Below are 23,667 nucleotides of genomic sequence, written 5' to 3'. Positions count from 1 at the left end.
GTGGCCAGCACTGAACCTTCCCACACTGCATCCAACACCTCTCAACTTCCCACAGTGTTTCAAAGTCAAAGGGATCTCTTAAAGACAAATAACTGCTCTGTAATGTTGACGGATCACGGTCTTCAGATTGTGAAAACTTCAGCTTTTTCCATCACCAAACTCTCTAATTTTGTTTTGTCATCTGAACACAAAACGTTTAGTCATCTGCTCTGCTTAGAAAGCTCTCCACTTTTCAGCCCACTTCCACAATGATAATCACAGTACAAAATGGTCCAAAAAGAACCAGTTCACACAGCCCTGAGCATGTGAAGGCAAACACAACAGGAGAGGATAAGAGGATGAGTAATGTTTATACTGCACTGTATTCCTGTCGGTGCTTTGAACCGGCTGCTCTGACTTTCCTGATGAGAACCACATGTTGAATAAGGGGCAATGCCTCATCAGCCCTGCACCTGAGACACACACGACCACGGGCCTCTTCTTCTTCGACCCTCACACACTATGATTCAAGAGCCAAGAGAGTTGGGGAAGAGGTTTGTGCATGGCAGCTAAGAGCAATTTATTTTCCTGTCCACCTCAGGCACGGCCCTGATTGAACATTCTTTGTGAGGAATGTTTGGAATCCTAATTTGGAAAGCTAATCCTCTCCGAGTCTCCCTCGCTTCAACAAATAATAAGGTATATTACATCTGATGTCAATAGTCCAATGTTTCGTAAAAACGTTGTCTCAGTATATCACATCAGTGCCCTTAAGGTCTGGAGAAATGGTTAGAACTTGATGGTGTCTTTAGTTGCCTTGTCCCCTTCAGAGATAAAGAAAAAATAAAATCCCCTGCATGGAGCAAGAAGGTAGCCAGTGCCCTGCTCAAGGACACTTAAGCATGGGCAACTCCTAATCACCCCGGGGATGAAGCCTGGATGGCAGAGAAAACACTGATTAAGTAGGTAAAAACTCTAAAAATGTAGGCGCAGTAGAGATGCAAACAGATACTGCTGCATTCAGCTTAAAAATATGAATCGACAGGAGCTAAAGGCTAACATGCTAACAATGACAGGTTAGCAGGTATAATGTTTACCATGTTCTTCATCTTAGTTTAGAATGTTTTCATTCTTGCAGGACTGTGATCCATCTATCTAAAAGTTGTTGACATAATTCAGTGGAGCATCCCACCTCTCCATCCCTTGAGTTCTGAATGCTGCTAGCATGGCCCATAAATTCCTAAAAAAAAAAAGGACATAGATGGATAGATAAAAACATACATTTCAGAAGTCATAGTCATATTTGTTGTATGTGTAATGAAGCCTTCACACCTTCTAGTATTTATGATTTGGGGTAGCAGCATGAGAGGGAAATGAGTACCAAGACCCTGTTTCAACCTGAAGGCCCCAAATTAAAGACTAATCAAAACCATCTGTCCTTGTCACCGCAGTAACAACAGCATTTCCTGAACCAGAGCCTGTGTCCTATAATGAAAGTTAGAGGGCTGAGCACGCCAAAACCACAGGTTGTTGTAGTGGTGCATTTGAACTGTTGCCAGTGAGAAATGTGTACGTGTTCACATTGAAAGACCATTTAATTGTAACGTATGATGGGCCTCTTGCTGCCGTGGTGCTTGAAAGTTTCTGAACTCTTCAGAATTTTTTTTACATTTCTGCACAAATATCACCAACATCCTAAATGTAGATAAATTTTTTTTTTTTTTTTTTTTTTTTTTTTTTTTTTAAATGACACAAATGAGACCAAAATATTTGACTTACGGAGCAAAATGATCCAATATCACATTTCTGTGAGTACTTTCAGTGTCGGTTGCGAGCCTCTTGAGCAGTGATAACTGCAACTAAATGGTAGTGGTAACTATCGATCAGTCATGCACATTGGTTTGGAGGAATTTTAGCCTTTTCCTCCTCGAAGAGCAGCTTTGACTCTGGGATGTTGGAGGGCTTCATCAAATAAACCGCTTGTTTCTGGTTCTTCCACTACATTTCTATCGGACTGAGGTCAGGGGGGGACTTGGCCATTCCAAAACAACATTATTTTTCCTTAACCATTCTTTGGCAGTACGACTTTGGGTTGTGCTTTGGGTATTTGTCTCGCAGCGTGACTCACTTTTTCTTGAGTTTCAGGTCACTGAGATGTCCTGACATTTTCCTTTAAAATTTTATGGTACAATTCAGAGTTCCATCAATGATGACAACCTGTCCTGGTCCAGATACAGCAAAACAGGCCCAAACCACGATACTACCACCACCATTTCACAGATGGGAGGAGGTTCTTGTGGTGGAATGCAGTGTTTTCCTATCTCCAAACATAAGGTATCGTTTTAGGTGATATTTATGCAGACATATAGAAAATTCTGAAGGGTTCCCAAACTTTTAAGCTTTAAATTTTGATTAGTGTATCAGATTAAAAGATAAATATGTCTATCGGATCTGCAACATCTTCCTAAAAAGGGAACATTTTTCTTTTCTTTTATTTACTCCCTGCAGCGGTATTTTTTTTTCTTCATCTATCTTGTTTGATGTATTTACTAGTAGATGATGATCTCCTACATGCAAATAGCACATGGTCACATATAATACTTGACTTTGTACATTGACAAGGATCCTCTAAACCAACTGTTACAATTAAAGGCCACAGCAGTTGTGTGTTCTTTGATCAATATTAAGCTGCATATCTTGCATGCATTCAGAAAAGCCTTTTAAATGGAACTTAAATAAATATTTGGTCCTGAAATATGGACTTTGAACGATGGCATACAGCAAATTAGTCCCTACCACGACTTCCTGACCTCAGACAAGAAGCAAAAAGTGTCATAAATCGTGTGTTTATACCTCAAACAATTGCATCAACCTTGCTCTGAAAACTATACTTAATCTCCCTTCAGTATACATCACTGGTAAAAACTGCCATAGTACATTTCTGTTAAATGCTGCCTGAGTCATAGCAGCCCTTCCCCCCTCAGATCCCCTGCAAAGAAGCAGCAGTGGGTCAGCAGAAGTAATAGCAGACCCAAGGGCGAACATCATTATAACACAGCTGTGGTAATTAGAAGGACCACTCAACCATTGGTTAAAGTGAAGTAATGTGCTTTATCTGCTCTAAAAGGAAACAAGGTTCACTTTGGCTTCCCCTCAGCTTTTTTCAAAACATCCAACTTGTCATGAAGGTGTAGCTGGTTAAAACTAATAATGGTGGCTCTTCAGATGAGTTGCAGCAGAAAATATTTACACTTCTTCTGGATTCATTCAGGATTCGTAAAATCAGTTTAGTCAGCAGCAACATCAGTAGATTACGGCTGCTTTCTGGGATTGGTGAGGCAAGTTGTCTGAGCAATGATCTACATCATATTGACATATTAAGTTCATAAAATGTACGGTACAAAAGAAGCCATTTTGTCAAAGTCAAGGGAAGAATTGTACCTTAACAATGTGGCAAGTCGGAGCTTATATGAGCTCTGTCTATAGATAGACTGGTTGTGTGTGTGTGGCTTTAATGGGATTTCATTACAATCCGAGTATGCTACAGAGGGGGAATGTACAACAAACCTTTGTGAGGCAAACTGAAAGGCCTCTTTCATAAGACTTAATTGGGAAACATTTAGACTCAGTTAACTTCCCATACAAACTAATACAACCTGACGCTGCTACGTCCTGTGTCTGCCTGCAGTCAATCACACAACAACACAAATTAAACTCTATAGGCTAGACTCAATAACAGACTTGTATAGTGTGACAGCAGAGTGTGGCCAACCAAAAACATCTCCCTTACTTAAAAAGACAGGCATGCAAACAGTAAACGTTACGTAAGAAGTCTACCCTGAGAGAAGTCTGATGTAATTTAAACTAGAGGGCAGAGTTTTGAAAAAGACTCCATTCTTCAAAAACAAGCAGATCTCCGGTGTCTTTCTTACCAAGAAGGGCTTGGAACAGGTGGCTGCCCAAGATGGTAGACACTTTGCCCACGCTGGTCTTCAAGGGCTGCTCCTCCGGACTGGTCAGGTTGGCCTGGTATCGTCTGAGCAGCCCCACTGCCCGCTCCGTGTCTGCATCACAAAAAAAACACGTCTCAGAACAACAACAGCAGGGAATCCATACGTCTTGGCAGATTTTAATTGGGGTTAAAGTGTATATATCATGTCTGCATTGCTGCCATAGCCCACCTAATCAGGGAGCAGAAAATATGCAAAGAGGGCAGAAACTAACAATTATTTTCATTATTGAATAATGTGGTGATTATTTTCTTAATTTGATTATGTGTGTGGTCTGTAAGAGGTTGTAAAATGGTGAAAATTTGTCTATGTGTTTACCAAAGCCCAATGTGCAGCCTCTAATGTTTTGGTTTGTCCCTACCGACATAACCAAAAGATTTTCAGTTTATTATCATGGAAAACTAAATGAACCACAAAATATTTATATTGATATTGGAATCAGAGAGTTTCAGCATTTTCTCCTTTAAATATAAAATGACTGAAACAATGAATCGACGAATCTTTGCAGCTCTCTATGAAAAAAAATACATCTGCTTCGGCTGCATCTAGAAATTATTTTATTATCAATTTATATTTGTGGCTAATAATCTCATGTCATCTTTAAATGTTTTGTTTTGTCCACTCAACATTTTAAAACCCAACGGCAAGATACAAAGAAATCACATTTAAGGAGCTGGAACACAATGTTGCTTAAAAAGCAGAGAAATGATCAATTCACACAATGTTGCAGATTTTTAGCCAGTCCATTAAAAGCTATAGAAAAAAAACCTAAATACAAGCAACCATTTAATGCAGCATTTATGAAAATAAGGCGTATGGAGCAGGTAGGACACTGCAACTTCAATTTTGTGTCATGGACACATTGTTAAGAACAAAATAAGGGATTTTTATAAAACATGTCAGAGAATAATGAAGATTTATGTTTGTCTTTTAACCAAATGCAGCACTGCTGCCTGTTATATTCTGCTGCAGAGCACATTAAAAGGTATTTTTTCTCTTCCAACAGGACTGTACAGCTGGTTGCTGTTGAACCCTGTGGGTGGTGAGGAACACAGCACATGATGATGCACTACATCACCAAGGTAAACCTACTACTTCTTCACTGTTTCCTACCTGATGCTGAACATTTTGATGGAGAAAATCTCAAAAACAATCTACATGTCATTTCCAGTTACAGTCTTTTAACTTTTTTTCATTCCCTAAGAACTAAAACAAATCGGGTGGGTGAGTGAAAGGCCGTGCAATGACTTTGATAGAGTAGTGAGCTGGCATTAACCTAAAAACTTTGAACGAGATTTACCTCAAAACTTTGGATATAGGAGTGAGATGAAGACATTACGTTAGGTTAACGGTACTTACCATATTTATGAACCATGGTGTGGCCCTCTCGAAAAGTCATCAAAATTACAATTTAGGGCAAGTTTTAGAAGAAAATAAAAACGGATTTAATTATACAACCAGAACTGTCGCTCCTTCTTCACAACTTGAGTTTTAAATCCACTCGCTGGCCACTCCTAGTTTGAAGTGTTGCTGCAGCGGTCAGCGGTGGGATCCACACCCACACACCGAGTTTAAAGTGTGACAAGAAGACATTGTTTACTTCACGTCAACTTTCCAGAAGTTTTTTTTGGGGGGCAAAACGGATCCAGAGCGTGACATGTTTCTCCTCCCCTCACACACATGCCTCGCCTCCGTGGAAAGGGCCCAGTGGCCCAGCCTTATCGAGCAACTCAGCAGTTTTGACGCATTTAAACAATGCCACCTGCTGATAACTCAGAGTAGCCTTTCTACTGCATGACATTATCAGTGGTGATCTATGTTAGTGAAGCTCTGTGTTGTTCAGGGTTATATTTTCGTCTGATCGGCACTGAGGGTTGAATTTTCCATTTCTATGTATTGTGCGCCATCTTGTGGTGTGTTCAGGTAGTGCTAGGAAAACAGTTTAAAGGGCAACGCCACCAATGTTACAAAACAACTGGTTTGCTTTTGGGATAAAAAAAAAAAAAAATTAAAAAATTTTTTTTTTAAAAAAAGTTTACCGATAACTGACTTAATTGAGACTACCACAATTATGGGCTTAAGACTACAATTTTAAAATAATGATAAAAAAAAAGTGTGCAGGTGTTTGAAATAAGTTATGCTGGTAGGTCCTACCAGCATAACCCAGCTATCGGCGCTTTAGTTGCGTTGTGAGTCATATGAGCGCCAAATTTTAACATGAAAAACCACAAATATGGAATAAAAACTTCGATATCTGGTTTTGAGGCATGAATTTTGATCGCCTTTAAAACTACCCATGGTGACTTCAATATGATGTTTTAGCAGTACCTGACGCCCAGATGGTTTGTTGATCTGGTAATCTCGCGTGATTTTAGGAATGTAGCTGCCTTGCAATGTAACTAATCAGTGAAAATAGGCTTTTAACACTTAACCAGCAACTGAATATGGCTGGCCTAAGGCAACCATTGACTGTATATAAAAGAAATGACGTGCAAAAAATAAAAAATATATATATATACAACATAATGAAGTGAATAAAAACCAAGAGTGCTCTGAAACTTTGAGTCTAACATTTGTCAATCTGCTGTCTATTTATACTTAACAATCGAGTTTGGGTCTGAAAATGAAGAAAATGAAGCACCAGAGCAGAGTAGTGTGCAGTAGAGGGTTAAATATACGGACACAAGATAGTGTAAAAAAATAGTTTTAGTGATTCTGGCTCAGGTTACAGACATGTTTTTCCTGCAGTAACAATACAATATCATCATTATTATTATCTTTTAAGGTAAATGAAAAAACTAAGAAATAAAGTGCCAAAAGGAGAGCAACGCAGATCTATAGAGCACATTATACAATCAAAGTATCAAAAGCACTGTATTTTCAGTAGCAACAGAATAATAATCAAACATAAACCAAGTTAACCAGCTAGACAGAAAAATATAGAAACTGCCATCCAGTGGCATCGTACTGATATTTGTTTCACGTTTTATCACCTCTGGAAAAAACGACTATTTGTATTTTCATGGCTTCATAATATAGTGTATGGCAGTTCACATTGACTTGCTTTCTTCCTTATTCAGATCCAAACCACTCCGTCAGTGCAGAAAAGGAAGAATGTCGGTTTCAGGGCTGAAACATCTGCTGTCGAACTACCCCGTGGCTAAGAAGGGAGCCAGTTCTTTCTCATTCCAGGCGGAAGTATTTTCTCCTTGTACATCTGTCACAAGTTAAGAAAAGGCATTAATAATGATGCATTTAATTTACCTTACAATTTTTAACATCATGTCAAACCCAAATGTCAAAAACCGTTAATCATGCTAGCTGTTTTTTTTTGTATCATCATGTCAATATGTTAACTCGAGATGATATAACTGGTTAATAGGTTAGTCAATAAATGTGCAGTTAGTCTGCAAAGGTTATATTGACCAGTTAATCGCTTAAGTCATTTCTGGGGTGAGAAGGCCCATATGATTGTTTCAGATTTGCAGCTTAATATTTTATTTTATATGGTAGTGAACTGAAAATATTTAGCTCTCAAACTGTAAATTTAAAGATGTCTTTTGGGCCTTAAGGTATAATAATATTGATAAGTATTCTATAGACTTAACCAATCAATCGATTAGTTGTGAAAATAGCTTGCAAATACTCAATAACTAAAACATTTGTCAGTTGCAGGTTGGTTGTCAACATATTAAAATGAAAGCTTACCGTACCTTTTCTGTGACAGAAACAGTGAGTTTTACTGGAAGAAACAGAGAAGTGAATAAGTCAGTCTGATGACTTTCATCCACATTTTCATACAACAGACACATATTTGTACAGCAAACTTCTGCTCAACTTACCACTGAAAGATGTAGAGTCCAATCATGATCACAACAGACGCAATATCCACTAAAATCCATGTTATTTTGTATTTACAATGTGTCTGAAACACACAAACATGTCCACTGGGTCAGAGCGAGTAACACATTTTGTAACACAAAATGTTAATGTGCTAATTTGGAAAACACTGGTACAAATTTGACAGCTCCAAAACAAAATTTAGAAATGATGGAATTGAATTATGGCTTAATGAAATGAACAGACAGGAAAGTAAAGGGCCAGCTACCGTACGTGCAGCTGTGGATATTGCTCACCATGACCCAGTCAGGCTGATCCACGTCTCTTAGGAGGTGGCAGGAGTTGGTAGTAACAGAGCTGGCCCCTGCACACCACAGCAGAGAGAACAGCCAACGCTCATTGACCACCCATAGGTTCACTGTGACATTGTCCCTTCGCAGTTCCCTGTCAAATACAAGAACATTGTTTGAAATGGAACATAGTTCAAGTAAGACTTTACTTGGTATTAGAACAAAGATGTAAAACGAGAATTTATGGAAAGCAGGGCTAAAAATATTTGTGAGAATGTGTATGTACATGTGAATGTTCGCAGCCATGTGTAAATATACAGTATGTAAGTGGCTCTATGTATGTGTGCATATTCCTCTCCTGTGGGTCTTTTTGTCCTTTTTTTTGTTTGTATATTGATTTTTATGATGTTCTTGTCAGATCCTTTTTGCATTTGTTTAACCAAAATCAATCAAATATAAACCATACTGAAAATAAAGGTTTGTGTGCATGCACACATGGTTAGACAGGGATACAAGGATACAAACATACATGTATAGTGTACAATTACCCTCCACATTACAAGCTTCATAACTCCTTACTAGTTACACATACACATGTAAAAAATGTTAATGTGCTAATTTGAGACATGTAGACAATCTGTGGAATAGAACAAAACAGAACCAACAGTCCATATACAGTGTGTTTATTTACAGTCAATACAGCACTTCAGAGACTTCTCAGAACAAGTTGCTACATCACATTTCATTCTTTAAATATTTTAATGGTTGCTTTGGTTAACAACACTGCAGGGTTGGGACATTATTTGAATCTCATTCCCTAAAGGTTGATCCTTCGCCTCTATATTAGGCGCCAACTCTGTGTCTCAGCATGCAGCACTTTTAATTGACACGCTACTGTGCATGCCCCCTGGCACAACCAACACATGGATAATATTGGGTGTACTGTGTTACCTGATTTCATCCAGACTCAACGTGTTGTATTTCACATTCAGGTGGCTTCCCCCTTTATCAAGCATATCACTTTTGCTGCTATAGATCTGGATGAAGTCTGGAGCAGTCATGTTTACATATTCTCTTTCTGCTGGAGGAAGCCAGAGAACCTATGACGGGAGAAAGTGTTTTAAAAAAATAATCGGCCATATCGTGAAAGATCAAAATCAAAATCATCAAGAGCAATTCAATTTACCAGACTTGGGTCAATGCCAGACTTTAAGATGGTGTCCACTGTGTCCACTGTGTCATTTTCCTGGTTGGGACTATATAGGTCAAAAAGAACTGAGATGTTGTGCTGTTTGGCGAGATTCAGGAGCTGAATTAAAGAGGGTATCGTCTGATTCTTGGCTGTTTCCTTCTCCTCTTCTGAGAGCAGGGACACTGAGCGGAAAGGATCTGTCTGGAAAGTCAGAAAGTATTTTATGTATCTGTAGCACGCTGCATGATGACACAAACTTCTACAAGTGTGAGGACAAGCATGTGTCGAGCCCTCACCTTCAGGAACCATTGTCCTGCATTCAGACTCTGTAACTCCTCCAAGGTCAGATCAGTGCTGTGACTGAAGTTTTTGTGGGGGAACTTCTCTTTAACATTTGTCGTTCTCAGCAAGAACTCTGACTCATTGTCATGCATCAAGAAGGGAATTCTGTCTTTACTAAATACAAACAACAGTGAAAATTATTAGCATCTGTGTAGACAAAATAATCCCTACCTAGTTTATTTTATTTATGTTTACATTTCTTCACAAAAACTCAACAAATGTATCCTCGAGGCCTAAAACAACATGCTGAGATTATTTATTTTCTCATACAACATTTGAATTTAGGAAGTATAGGCTATCAAAGTTTTGATTGTTTTGATCTCTGTGTTTGCTCAGTTTTCTTCCTCACTACCTAAATTGGATCTTTGCAGCATTTCTTGGCATGTTACTGCCACCAAGTGTTGATTGGTGAAATAGCAAGAAACCACTGTAAATCACATTACCAAAAGTAAGGTATTTGTGCCATTATTTACATGCACTAAATAGTCACATAACTGGGAACCAGTTTTAAAAACAGTGCTGCTAAATTTAATTCAAATGCTGTCCTCCTTCAACCATGAAGCAGTATTCGAGTGCTTCACCGTACCTGAGCTGCACGTCTGTCTCGAAGGCTGTCACGCCGCACGTGATGCTCCTGTTGAACGACATCATGGTGTTCTCTGGGGCCAGCTGTGAGGACATATGGGTGAGACACACACATGTGCTTAAGTGCCCCAGCTACCCTAAAGCTGTGTGAACACACACATCCCCGTACACGGTGTTAAATGGAGCTTATTGTTGACCCAGGAGCAAAACAAAATAACAAGAGCAGCACGGCATATGGGGCTCTCACATGAACGGATATTTGCTCACACCTGAGCCAAGGGTAGAGAATATGCAAGAATGTGAATATATTTAAATGCAAAGTGATTTTACATTTTACATTAGTAAACAGAATTTTCTTGTAAGCAAAAGATAGTATATTGTATACATTGGTTTTTTTTGAGAGGCTGGATGGTAAACATATTTGCAAGCATTTGAACAGGAGACACTTGTGTCGCCTTAATGCGACTTTATTTTGCTTTCTATTGTTTTTCCTCTCCCTATATCTTCTCCACATCCATCCATCTATCCATTCCTACATATATAATACCACCACAGTGTTAGTCTTCTTATCTAACTCTGAGCAAGAAAACAAATAGTTCTCAAATGTTGAACTATCCCTTTAAATGAGCATGAAACTACCCTTTGTTAAATAAAGGATCTACAAACATTAATTATAGCTGCTGTCTCAGCCCTGGAAGCACTTTTTCAAAGGTGTACTATTGACAACACTGTGAGATGCATCCTTTTTATCTTTAGGGCGTTGACAAGTAAAACAGAATGCTCACCATCGGTGCGCCTCTGTGGCCAATGAGTTTTGGTTTTTGAGGTAATTCCCCCGGGTGTATCAGACAAGGAGAGTAGATGATCAGGGGACACAGGAAGATGCCTGCTGACACCGTCAGAAATACAACTGCAATCAGGAACCTAGAACCTGGAGAAAACAAAAGTCAAACAATAATCTTTATCTAGTTTCACCATTTTGAGTCTGAAAAAAGGACATGTATAGAAGTCCCTTTAAAAGAAAATTAAAGAGTATTATTTTATTCACAGTATTCTACTGTGGGGAGTCATACAATCATTAGTACTTTTTAAATCTTGTGCCTGACTCCTTACTTGTATCCATCCTTTAATCTCTTTTTTCCATTGCAGCTATTGACATGAATATTTCTGTACAGTTTTGTGCAACACACAACTTAGTCAAGTAATTCTTAAAATATACAGTATACTATGCATGTGTTTTACATGCTGAGTTTTGTAAAAGATACAATTTAACCTTGAGCAAAACATCATTAACAAATGTAGTAGAAACGGTTTCCTGGTCAAAGCCAGGAGTATCTTAAATTTTAAAATTGACGAGTGCGATGTTTTTGCAAAGCAGTAATTATGTTTATGTCTGGTAAAATGCTGTATCTGTACACAGTGCAGTCATTGCCTTTGAGTCATGGTGAATCATCCTTAATGATGTCTGACACATACCTTTTTTGGCCATGTGAAAGCCCTGAAAGACAAACGAGCTCAGCAGGGTCAAAGCTCCGACTGCACCAAACTGTAAGAAAGGAGCCGTGGCCTGCCAAAAGGTAGGTCAACATAGACACATATAAAAAACTGTTATTCTCATACACCCTAGAGCCATGTAAGAAAATCCTAACATTTACACTTCATTATCTGTACTGGTACTCTCACTGTACCTGGAGTGAAAGAAGAACCGTTGGCCATTCTTGTTTCCACTTGAGGCTAATTCCCGTGACCCCGAAGGCGAGGAATATCACACCAAAAAATAAAAAGATCTGTGCAGAGGAAAAGCAAATATGACATTCCAGAAATTTAACAAACTCAGTAAATTATGTATATTTAGAAAACAGTCGCACAGCTAAAAGTTCTCAATACCTTGTGCAGCCAATGTAAGTCGAGGTGTTCTCCTAAGGCCACTTGGAACAGTGCAAAGAGCTGTAAGTGAAAATTATATAAAAAAATAAATAAATAAAAAAAGGAAATAACAACTGGTTGATTTAATTAGTCATAATATTTGGTTTCATTGAATTTGATTAAACTAAACAATGACTTTTAGAATTTTTTTTTTGCAATTACTCTATACATTCAGTCTTAATTAATAATTACTGTGGCAATATAGGCAGGTTATGATATCCTTCAGTCATTCTACCATCACTGCTCTATTTCAACACAATATTCTCACCAGCAGTAGAACGCAGTAGCTGGTTAACACTGCAGAAATGATGATCAGCACCATGAACCAGTTCACCCATCGCTTCAGCTGTGTGAACCCCTGCCTGATAATGGAACAATAGGGGGTCGCACAGGGTTAGCAAAATAAAGGTCACCAATAAAGACAGACAGGAAAAGAAAAGAAAACAAAAGAAAAGAGAGGATTCTGGGCTTTTGTGCGACATTCAGTCATGTGTGTGTGATCACTCACCAGTTAATATCCTCTCGGTCATTAAAAGTAACAAGACAAATGTACATCCAGCACAGGGAGAGCAGAGACACCAAAGTGACAACTGAGAACCACCAGCATGCACACTAAAACACAAAGAATGATTGCATTATTATTGATCTGGAAGTTTTCCAAGCTTTTTAAAATTTTAGTTTCGGAGTACAATAATAAGAATAATTTGCGTGCGCTATGTGTGCGGGTAAGTGAAGGTATGTGTGCGTTGGTGGGTTTATAGATACCCAAGTGAATCTAAGACAGTGGAACAAATCCAGCATTTCTTTATAGTTGGTTTGGCGCCCTGCACTGTGCCGTGACGACTCAACACAAACAGCCCTTTATTCTCTTTCAAAAACACACCTTCACTTTCCACCACTCTTATTTCTGCACAAAATTATAAACCCCTATCCCCCCCCCCCCCCCCCCCCCCTCTTTTATAATCCTGTTCCAGATAATTCCTGAACAGGCCTGTTAGGGCCTGAGTTTATTTGTTTTTATTGGCACACAAATTCTTTTTCAGCATTTTTTATCATCACTTCATTTACTGTGTTTTTATTTGCTGACAATATGTAGCCTGTAGCTTAACAAAAGCATCCATATTCATTTTTAAAGCACACGATCCACAGCAAAATAGTTCACGATATATATTTTATAGTTCTTAATTCAATCTGATGGAATGTTAATCCCTGATTACAGGGATTTGTAAAGGTCAAATTCAGTGGAAGTACAAAGCACCTGATAACAAAAAATATTTGAGACTATTTATGCAAGAATACACATTTCTGCACAGAGCTGAAAAAAATCGGAACATCTGGCACTTATCTTAACCCCTTAACGATCAGATAAAGATATATCTCTATTACATATACACACAACTGTGGCTAAAAATACTCACTTTTCTCTTACTTTTACTTGAGTCCTTCCAGTGGCAGCTGTACAAGCCCCTACTGCAAACTCTGCAGCAGCTGTTGCCTCCAGACATTGCTTCTCCTCCTCATTCACAGCGTAGGAAAGGACGATTCTGCTCTGTGCTGTGCGGACACCTGATACATGCAGCCTGAAGAAGGACCAAAGGAGCCCAGAAAATGCTGTCTCTGGATACTGAGGAGAGGCCTGGTCTCATTCACCTCCCTAAACCCTAAGAGGGGGAAAAAAAAAAAAAAAAAGATGACTGTGACAGAAAGCAAATGAGGGGAGGAGAGTTTCTTTGGATTTTAAGGCAATCCCTGCTCAATAGCCCCCTCAATAGAGCCTGTGTGCAAAGGGGCTGCTGGCAGCATTGACAATGGCCACCACCATGGGGTATTGAGAGTGGTGCACAGACCGGCCTGAGAGTGAAGTCACACTATTCAAGCCTTTGCAGCACAAACAGTGACAGGCACGGCCATGCACACAGAGGAGGTGCAGCAAATAAACTGAGAGTAAGAACAAACAGTTTACATACTAAACAGTGACAGGAAAACTCCAGGCATTAAACAAGAGAGAACTTTGAAGGGGGTTAGACCGCAAGACATGTCAACGTCGTCCGAGAACGGTTCACAGCAAGATTTAGTCAACATGTCAGTGCACATCATTCGTTAGATGTGCCAGGTTTCGCTCCCCCGTACTAGAATAAACATGGGAAATTACACAGATTATTTGTCACCCACAGAGACACGTTGGGTAATACAGATTTCCGTTGTGAAGCGGTATCTTTACGATCAGCTGTTTCTCGTTAGACTTGATCTGACTTGGCACATGACAGTGCCTGGATTGTTCATTTTATTTCCTTAATCACAGCCCGTAGAACTCCAAAGCGAGTTTCAGGTGAGGGCATAAATTGTGAGTAGATCAAACAAGTTAAGAGGAAACTTAACTTAACTTAATTTATCATTCAAAATGATTCTGTCAAAGAAAATGATATCTTACCATCAAGTAACATATTTCCAAAAGGAGTCAGGAGATGATGGCTTATCGCAGCATGTGAGGACAGGTCGACTTATGTTTAGATGTGAAACATAAGAGGCTCCGTGTCACTGGACAAACTAAACATTTACTGGGAAGTTCTAATCATGAGTTGAATGTTGCATAATCTCAGTAATAACCGCATAATCAACTGGTGACAAAAACACAAAAGATGTCTTTGTTACAATCAAATAACAACTGCATACTTCTTCATGGTTGTGTGCCTGACAACAATGACATTTTTATGTCAACAGAGTAGCAGGAAAACATCACTGTTGACATTAATGATATTCTGATCACTGCTCTCCACTTCATACAAACCACCACCATAAACAGCAGAAGCATATCATTTCATGCCGTGTATAAGCCCTCATAAAATAAATGCATTGTGCACAATGGTATCTGTATTCTTCAGCAGATTAAATGACACACCTTTCCAATTTGTTTTACGCACATGTTCTTTATCACGTGATGCTGGTTGGCAATGTAAACTCTAATTAGGCACAAAAAGGAAGTGGGTGTACTCATCTAATAGAAACTGATGAGGGATAAAATATCCAATCAAATCTTAAGTAGTTGATGTTCATGCTGTGATATTTGAATGGAGGAAAGTGCAAAAACAAACCACACTCTCACACATGCTGTTTCTGATGCGTACCATCATGCAGCCAAAGAAGTTCAGTGTCCTTTTAGACACAGAAATGTGCTGATCTGTTGTGACTTTCTGTCCGACCTGTTGTCCCGTCAAGCTTTCTCCATCCAACAACTCCTTCCTTCTATTCTTTTAATCTACAAATGAGAAAAAAACTTCACCACAACAACAAAATAAATACATTAAGCTTTTCAAGGTCAGTTTCACAAGCTCACCATGCAATCATAATATCCTTTTATCCATGCTTTAGCAGAAATTTGAAATTTAGGACCCTTAAATTTAGTACCTAAAACAAAATGTTAGCCAGTGTTGTGCATTCTGTGCTTTGTGTCTGTGTTGCCAATTCCTGATTTATTAATTTGTTTCTAAATATTTTCCTGAGATTTATCTTTATTTCCGAAACAACAGGAGTAGTGGTGTAAAAGGCTTCTTTTTTTCTTTTTTACAGATAAATGTGTTTTGATGTGTCCCTGATTTCCCCCAGTTTTTTTTCCTTTTTCCTGCATATATCCTTTACAGATTTGGGAATGGAATTAGACAGATGCTCATTTTTTCTCTCCCTCTTTGTCAGAGTCATAATCTTTAATGCTTGAATCAAAAAGCCTTACTGTTTTGGCATAATAATGTATATCAAGAGTTACATTAGAAACAACAACAGGTTGCAGAGATGTTGAATTGACTGCTGTAGTGAGATTGTCATGTGAAACAAAACCATTTAACCACAGCCTGACAGCTTTAACCCAAATGTCCAAGCATAAGATGTAATGTCCATCTCAACAGGGATTTCTTCATTAATCCTTTAATTCCTTGCATCAAGGGAACAAAAACAATTAATTACTTACCAGCGTTTCCTGGAGTATGAGGTCCATGTTGTTAAAACATCTATCTATCTATCCATCTATCTATCTATCTATCTATCTATCTATCTGTCTATCTGTCTGTCTGTCTGTCTATCTGTCTGTCTGTCTGTCTGTCTCTCTGTCTGTCTATCTATCTATCTATCTATCTATCTATCTATCTATCTATCTATGTATCTATCTATCTATCTATCTATCTGTCTGTCTGTCTGTCGGTCTGTCCGTCCGTCCGTCCGTCTGTCTGTCTGTCTGTCTGTCTGTCTATCTATCAAACCAAAACTCACCAAATAAAACTGGATCATTAAATGTTCCACTGGCTGGGAAAGTACACTGACGCACTCTTCTTGGGGAAAAGCACCGTTTGCTTTAACTCCTTTTCTCGCATCCCTTTTCACTTGCTGCGAGTACGTGGACCGAATGGAAATATCTCCATGTGAATGCAGGCGAACTGATGGTGGTATGGGGGCGTGGCCCAAATACAGAGGGAGGAAACATTGAGTTCCGCTCAGGTAAGCGACAGAAGTGAAATTAGCTGCAAGGGTGGGTGGATACTATCCATAGTCTATGATAGTTTCACAGATTACCTCGTGGGAGACTGTCGTGTGAAAAGATATATAAATCATAATAATAATAATAATAATAATAATACACTTTATTTGTATAGCACTTTTCATACAAGAAATGCAGCTCAAAGTGCTTCACATCAAAATAATAACATAGTGTTCACATAAAAACAGATATAAAGGAACAATTCAAAATATAGAAAAGAAATTAGATAAAACAGGTAAAATGCATAAGAAACAGATAAAACGCATAAAAAGTAATACAAGTGGAAAATATAAAATTGAGCAATATGCATTTCAAGGCGCGGTAATTCAAGTGCATTGCAGGTGTAAGAGAGCTTCAAGAGTAGCTAGTTAAAAGCTGATGTAAAGAGATATATTTTGAGCTTTCTTTTGAAAGTATTAACTGAGCTAGCTTCCCTGACATCTACAGGTAGTTTGTTCCACAGCTTTGGAGCATAGCTGACAAAAGCTGAATCCCCAATTTTCTTTCGGCTGTTGCTGGGAACCTCCAATAAACCAGCAGCAGATGATCTCAATGTTCTTGAAGGCTCATAGTTCACCAGAGTTAGAGATGTAACTTTTGTTTTTGGGGCCGACGAGCAGGATTTCTGTTTTATCCTCGTTTAATTTTAGGAAATTATTGCTCATCCATTTATTTATTGCTAAAAGACATTCGGTGATGGATCGCATAGCGGCATCATCGTTTGGTTCCGCGGCGATGTACAGTTATGTATCATCTGCATAACTATGAAAACAGACTTTGTGCTCTCTGATGATGTTCCCCAGTGGCAGCATGTAGAGTGGGAACAGTAAAATATAGGCTTCTCCGTCTCCAGTGTGTGAGTAAATTTAGTTCATTCAATACATGAAGTAGGCCTATATGTTCCAGTTTTTCAATACAAAAGTTGCTCTTAGTAGTATACTTCAAAGTAGGCTAAATTAAAAACAATAATAATTAAATTGTACAATAACAAAATGTGGGGAAAGAGAGAAGAAAAACTAAAACAAAAGAACGTTTGCTTCTACCAAGCAAGTGCAGTAGGCTAAATAAAAAAAAAATATATATTTTTGATTTTAAGATCAAATAAATTAGTATCTTTAACAGATTAAAAGTGTGGGTAATCATTTAAACCATATCAGTTTATTATATTTTACCAAGATATAAATCAAGTTGATTGTGTAAATTATTTCTGAGATAAATTGGGATTGCTAATATATCAATCTTTGTTGGTATAATATCTTTGTCAATTTTTGTTTTAATGTTTCTTCTTTAAATCAAATCAAGGAGAAGTAGAATAAAAAACAATCTACAATCCTGTTCAATAGTTTCCCTCCTTATAATCACAATCTATGGTATTTGTTTTTTCATGCTTGGGAAGAAACATTAGCGTTGACAGGGTAGTACCTACTTGTTTACAAACAGAAACAAAAACTTCTTGATTGTATCAGGAATTACAGATAATTATAAATACTACAACAATCTTTTTTGGCAAGATTGAAAGATGTGTTGCTATGAAAATAAACACTGCTTCATTGACTATTTGTCATGGTGTCACATTTTGTACGACCACCGTCACAAAGGGTTACATAAATTTAAAAAAAAAATTTAAAAAACGAACAAACTTTGTTGAAGCAACATTTCCTGGACACAGTCTTTGGAAAAACGTCCTGCATCTAACAGTGCACGATTGTTCCATCAGCGAAGCACTTGTTGGCCTGCACGGTGGCGTCGTTACTCCACGACAGCAGGTGGCGGTAATGAGGCAGAATACCAGTTCAACACTAGAAGTGAATTGCAGATTGCTCGCTTCCAGACTTGCAGGTGAGATACAGTTTCGCTGTTTTAAAGCAGTCGCTCTTCGTGTTTCCTACCCAAAGTTGCTCAGTGTCTTCATTTCGTAGTTGATGTGATGATGGTTGTGATTGATCCTCGACTAAGAGAGCAAAGCGAGGTCGTTTCGAAGTCAGCTATGAAGCTAATCGAGGCGTTTCGTTTGTTTATTATTTCAGCAGGACATTTAGTTTACTGTTTCACTTAATTTGACATCTGTCATCTAATCCAAAACGTACATCGAAAAATTCACTTTCATTTCAGGATCTGCATTGTGTCACCACATTCACTTTTTAGTAGCTGTAATTTAGGATCGATATCTGGAGGCAGCAGTGACACGGTGACATGTTTAGGTCATTTGTATACAGAACAACCGCACGTTTTCAATAACGTGGCTTTATTAAGGAGGTAGTTATTGCCTTTGTATAGCGAACAGACTGACTTTTCATAAAAAACAAACAACAAAAATGAACTGCTCTCTCTGTGGGTGTTTTCAGTAGCAATGGATCAAAAAATTCCTTATGATGACTACCAGCTTCCGGTGGTTTTTTTACCTTCTTACGAGAACCCACCAACATGGATACCGCCACAGGAGGTACGTCACATCTCGATCCAACCACACTGTGCTTAAACCCATATATATATATATATATATATAAATAACTTGAAATGTCACCAAAAAAAAAATCGACTCAAGTCCACAGAGGTCCGTAAGCTGTTTAAATTGTCCTAATGTTTAAACCACATGTGAAGGTCTTCCATCAGGGGACGGAGGTTTCGATATGAGGTTGACGTCATCGCAGGACCCGGTTGTGCAGTCAGCCAGCTGGGAATTGGGAATGTTCCCATTTGGGAATATCCCACTTCTGAGCTCAGAGCGTTTACAAACAGGAAACACCGCAGCCCCCATAACATGTGCTGTATTTCTGCTCTCACAATACAGTAGAAGTGACAAACAACCTCGTCATCATCCATGGGAACCAATATTGCGACAAAATGGAATTCAGGAAGTCAATGTTATTTTTATGCTGTATTGCCACACATTTTTGATGTATTGCCGTTTTTAACGTTTATCACAGCTAGCAAACTATCTCACAAGTACGTTTCTTACTTTTCACCGCAGATGCTGTCACATCAAACCTACTTCTCTGACCTCTCAAACACCTTCCTCTTACCGAGTGGGAAATTCACAGTTCGACAGGTGTTCAGGTATATTTTACTGGGAGCACGTCATCAGCTGTTCTTCTTTTCTTTAGCGGGTTCATCACCTCGACTACAACAATGAGCTGACCCAGTTCTTACCTCGCACCATTGTGTTGAAGAAACCTCCAGGAGCACAACTAGGTTTCAACATTCGCGGGGGCAAGGCGTCACAACTGGGGATCTTTATATCCAAGGTTTGTCCAGCGCTGCTGTTTCGGTGTGGCGTTTATATACTTGTTGTGCTGCTAGTTGTTTTTTCTTTTCAGAAAATTCCACATTTTGACTTTTAATTTCTGTGTGTGTATTATGTGTTGGCAGGTGGTGCCAGACTCGGACGCCCACAGAGCAGGTTTACAGGAGGGAGACCAGGTCCTGTCTGTGAATGAGGTTGATTTCCAGGACATAGAGCACTCAAGAGTAAGTTGGAGAGGAAAGTTCACGCTGAGAACCATCCTGACTCTCATCAACACATTATTTTTTACCGTATCCATCTATATGGTAGAGTATAGTGTTAATGTCGAATATTTCCATTCACATTACCTGGCTGCTCTTTGCATATGTCTAAGAATATCAAACGACCTCACATATGCCGCTCCTTCATCTTTGCAGCAGTCAGAACATCTTCTCTGCCCTTTTATGATATTGGCTAAGACTGGATGTGTCATAATGCAGTAATGCATGCAGTTATCTGTGTAAAATGAGCTTTTACTTCGAAACATTCCTGCTTGAAAATAATGCCTTATTAAGGTTTGCGCACATCTCAGGAGGGATTTTGGTCCACTCCTCTTTGCTGATCCTCTCCAAATCCTTAAGGTTTCGAGGCTGTTGCTTGGCAACTCCAAGCTTCAGCTCCCTCCACAGATTTTCTATGGGATTAAGGACCGGAGACTGGCTCGGCCACTCCATGACCTTAATGTGCTTCTTCTTGAGCCTTGGCCGTATGTTGTCATGCTGGAAGACCCATCCACGGCCCATTTTCAGTGTCCTGGCTGAGGGAAGGAGGTTGTCGCCCAAGATTTCACGGTACATGGCCCCGTCCATCCTCCCCTCGATGCGGTGAAGTCGCTCTGTCCCCTTAATAGAGAAACACCCCCAAAGCATAATGTTTCCACCTCCATGCTTGACGGTGTTCTTGGGGTTATAGTCAGCATTTCTCTTCCTCCAAACACGGCGAGTCGAGTTGATGCCAAAGAGCTCGATTTTGGTCTCATCTGATCACATCACCTTCTCCCATGCCTTCAATGATTCATGTGTGTGTTCATTGGCAAACTTCAGACGGGTCTGTACATGTGCCTTCTTGAACAGGGTGGCCACCTTGCAGTGCTGCAGGATTTTAATCCATGATGGCGTAGTGTGTTACCGATGGTTTTCTTGGTGACTGTGGTCCCGGCTGTCTTGAGATCCTTAACAAGTTTCTCCCGTGTAGTTCTGATCCCTCCCCTTTCTCATGATCATCGATACCCCACGAGGCGAGATCTTGCGTGGAGCCCCAGACCGAGGAGGATTGATGGTCATTTTGTGTTTCTTCCATTTCCGAATAATCACACCAACAGTTGTCTCCTTCTCACCGAGCTGCTTGTCGATGGTCTTGTAGCCCATTCCAGCCTTGGGCAGGTCTACAATCTTGTCCCTGACGTCCTGAGACAGCTCTTTGGTCTTGCCCATGTGGAGAGGTTGGAATATGATTGATTGACTCTGTGGACAGGAATCTTTTATACAGTAGTAGAGACAGAGTTGAGACAGGTGTCTTTTATCCAGGTAATGAGTTGAGATTTTGAGTACTTTCTTAAAGCGAGAGGACTAATCTCACCGGTCTGTGGGAGCCAGAATTCTTGCTGGTTGTGAAGGTACTACTAACACACCCCATGGAAATCATTTTCATCATGAATAACGTTTGTCTTCCTGTTTAGGCTGTAGAGATTTTGAAGACTGCACGAGAAATTCTGATGAGGGTTCGCTTCTTTCCTTACAGTAAGTCTTGGTCTACTAAATAATATCAAGAGCATGATGACGAACATTTTTGTAGTCATATCTTTTGGTTTGACCACTGTGAAAATGTTTTAGGAGAGTTGGAGAAATACAAAAGATATTGTCTTGTTTTCATGAAGAATTTATAGTATTTAGTACAATGGCTACAAATTCCTGATCTCACTGCATGTCCTCAACAAGAAACAACAGAAACTGTTTTTGGAGTCACTGAATTGTATCATATCAGTAAGAGATTATATAATGACGCCCCTTTCAGTACTGTAATGATGTCCTCTGTGTCTTAGACTACCAGAGGCAGAAGGAGAGGACGGTACACTAGGTGGCAGCAGAGAGAGTGAAGGAGGTGGACAGACACTTCACTGCACGTCATTCCCTTCCTCCCACAGACCCTGGCCTCCATTCTGTCTCAGTTTCAAGATTACTGACATGAATAACAGTCTCATTCAAAGTCCTCCATGTAAGGAAGATATCTGTACCATTAATGGCTCGGGTTCAAAGATAGTTATGCGCGCTGCCTGGGATCGATGATACTACTACTCCGCCAGGGTGTATTCACAGGAAGTGACTTTTATAGTTTCTCGGCATTCTGAAACATATAAGCAGAAAGTTGGTAGACATTTTGCATAATACACAGCTGATAGTCCGGCATAGCATTTCTAACATCTGTATTCTTAATTAAGAATTGTGTTTTTTTTTTTTTTCATTTTACCTCAAGCTTTAATTGGATGATTCTGCAAAAAGGTTAAAATTCAAATGAGCACGTGTAAACAACAAATGTAATAATAATATGAAATAGAAACATATATTTCAGCACCCACTAACACACGTGGTACTAAAACAGCATAGCCTTACACTGTTAGAGTAAGTGCACAACTTCTGGTAAATTTTAAATGATCTATAAATTATTGAATATATTGTACATTTAAAAAAATTTTTTTTAACAAATACTTGTAATTGTATGCAAAATAATAAGTTGTTTACAAATACATTTCAGTGACCTCCCCCTCAGGACTACTAGTGGTTTTTATGTTTCATACATAACAAGTTTTACATATGCTCCTGGGCTGAATGATACCGTGATGTATGAACTGTATATTTGAGGTGCCAAACTGTTGACAAGTATGACTTGTTATACGCTATTAAAATGCATACCATGTATCCCTGGTAAAGCTTGTAATGTGGTATTTATCTATTGAAGCTCTGAGATTTGCAGGCTTTCATTCCAATCAAAGACTGTTTGGTGTAGGGCTGGGCGATACTGACAAAATCAAATACTGTAAGGTTTTTGAATATATACCTTGACTATTTATATTGTGATAATATTATAGGGATTAATATTGGTGCTTTCACAAAATATTAACACAACACTTTTTCATTATCAGCACTGTGGATATAATGACCAAGTGGGTAAAGGCAAATAACAAAACAGCTCGAGCAGTCTGCTAAGTTCAGATGCGGCCTTTAAAACCAGGATGCCATATCATGATATCCAAAATCTAACACAATAGCTGGTCTCTCATCACAATATCAATATCAATATCATATGGATATATTGCCCAGCCATTGTCTTGTGCTTTCATAATTTTGATGTGCTAAATCAGCAGATACGACCTTTGGGTGGGAAGGAAACCTGCATCTATTGGAACAATCATAGAAAACTGTTGAATGCCGCAAGATGTCTCTGCATCATGATAATATAAAGTACCTTCATGTATTTTAAAAGTGTGTAAATGTCCACCTGTTGCATCTCAACACCGTCTTCTGTACCATAAGCCTTTTTGCAAAATGAAACAACTTCTGATTCTCCTTTTGCTTAACTTTTATTTTAATGATGTAAAAGTGTTAAATATTATATATATATATATATATATATATATATATATATATATATATATATATATATATATATATAAAGTGAACATGAGATTGAGAGGACGA

The 23,667-nt window shown here is 38.8% G+C and overlaps 3 protein-coding genes across 8 annotated transcripts in view; 1 reads left to right on the top strand and 2 right to left on the bottom strand.

The window, feature by feature from the left end:
• The window catches only part of dlg3 (discs, large homolog 3 (Drosophila)), an 83,642-nt gene extending 78,263 nt beyond the window's left edge, over nucleotides 1-5,379 (bottom strand). The window contains exons 1-2 of the mRNA XM_069171705.1: nucleotides 5,349-5,379; nucleotides 3,912-4,043 (exon numbers count right to left, since the gene is read on the bottom strand). Coding sequence (XP_069027806.1) covers nucleotides 3,912-4,043; nucleotides 5,349-5,364 — 148 coding nt within the window. The 5' untranslated portion in view covers nucleotides 5,365-5,379. The remainder of the gene's footprint in view (nucleotides 1-3,911; nucleotides 4,044-5,348) is intronic.
• A 1,298-nt stretch (nucleotides 5,380-6,677) lies between these two features.
• gdpd2 (glycerophosphodiester phosphodiesterase domain containing 2) lies at nucleotides 6,678-16,553 on the bottom strand. Of its 4 annotated transcripts, none has more exons than XM_069171321.1 (17): nucleotides 16,425-16,553; nucleotides 15,290-15,438; nucleotides 13,583-13,825; nucleotides 12,673-12,776; nucleotides 12,433-12,526; nucleotides 12,126-12,185; nucleotides 11,927-12,025; nucleotides 11,715-11,805; nucleotides 11,024-11,169; nucleotides 10,240-10,322; nucleotides 9,608-9,767; nucleotides 9,306-9,512; nucleotides 9,071-9,219; nucleotides 8,126-8,273; nucleotides 7,832-7,914; nucleotides 7,703-7,731; nucleotides 6,678-7,206 (listed from the first exon to the last, which is right to left on the bottom strand). In XM_069171321.1, exons 3-17 carry the CDS (start codon nucleotides 13,667-13,669, stop codon nucleotides 7,139-7,141), a joined length of 1,608 nt encoding a protein of 535 aa, XP_069027422.1. In that variant the 5' UTR covers nucleotides 13,670-13,825; nucleotides 15,290-15,438; nucleotides 16,425-16,553; the 3' UTR covers nucleotides 6,678-7,138. The 4 variants fall into 4 exon arrangements, with proteins under 4 accessions (XP_069027422.1, XP_069027421.1, XP_069027423.1 ...); XM_069171320.1 differs by having other exon boundaries at nucleotides 15,290-15,420; XM_069171322.1 differs by lacking the exon at nucleotides 16,425-16,553 and adding an exon at nucleotides 16,126-16,406.
• A 1,923-nt stretch (nucleotides 16,554-18,476) lies between these two features.
• pdzd11 (PDZ domain containing 11) lies at nucleotides 18,477-23,591 on the top strand. Of its 3 annotated transcripts, none has more exons than XM_069171038.1 (6): nucleotides 18,477-18,528; nucleotides 19,038-19,132; nucleotides 19,794-19,934; nucleotides 20,059-20,157; nucleotides 21,651-21,711; nucleotides 22,014-23,590. In XM_069171038.1, the coding sequence occupies exons 2-6, from the start codon at nucleotides 19,040-19,042 to the stop codon at nucleotides 22,046-22,048; spliced, it is 429 nt and encodes a 142-aa protein (XP_069027139.1). In that variant the 5' UTR covers nucleotides 18,477-18,528; nucleotides 19,038-19,039; the 3' UTR covers nucleotides 22,049-23,590. The 3 variants fall into 3 exon arrangements, with proteins under 3 accessions (XP_069027139.1, XP_069027140.1, XP_069027138.1); XM_069171039.1 differs by having other exon boundaries at nucleotides 18,482-18,528; nucleotides 19,035-19,132; nucleotides 22,014-23,591; XM_069171037.1 differs by lacking the exon at nucleotides 18,477-18,528 and having other exon boundaries at nucleotides 18,549-19,132; nucleotides 22,014-23,591.
• The last annotated feature ends 76 nt before the right edge of the window (nucleotides 23,592-23,667 follow it).

The sequence above is a fragment of the Embiotoca jacksoni genome, unplaced genomic scaffold, assembly GCF_022577435.1.
Source record: "Embiotoca jacksoni isolate LCO1_2020_lvr unplaced genomic scaffold, fEmbJac1.0.p SCAF_5, whole genome shotgun sequence".
In the NCBI taxonomy this organism is placed as follows: Eukaryota; Metazoa; Chordata; class Actinopteri; family Embiotocidae; genus Embiotoca; species Embiotoca jacksoni.
Note: the sequence above shows the minus strand (reverse complement) of the source record. Positions and strands in the feature narration are given on the sequence as shown.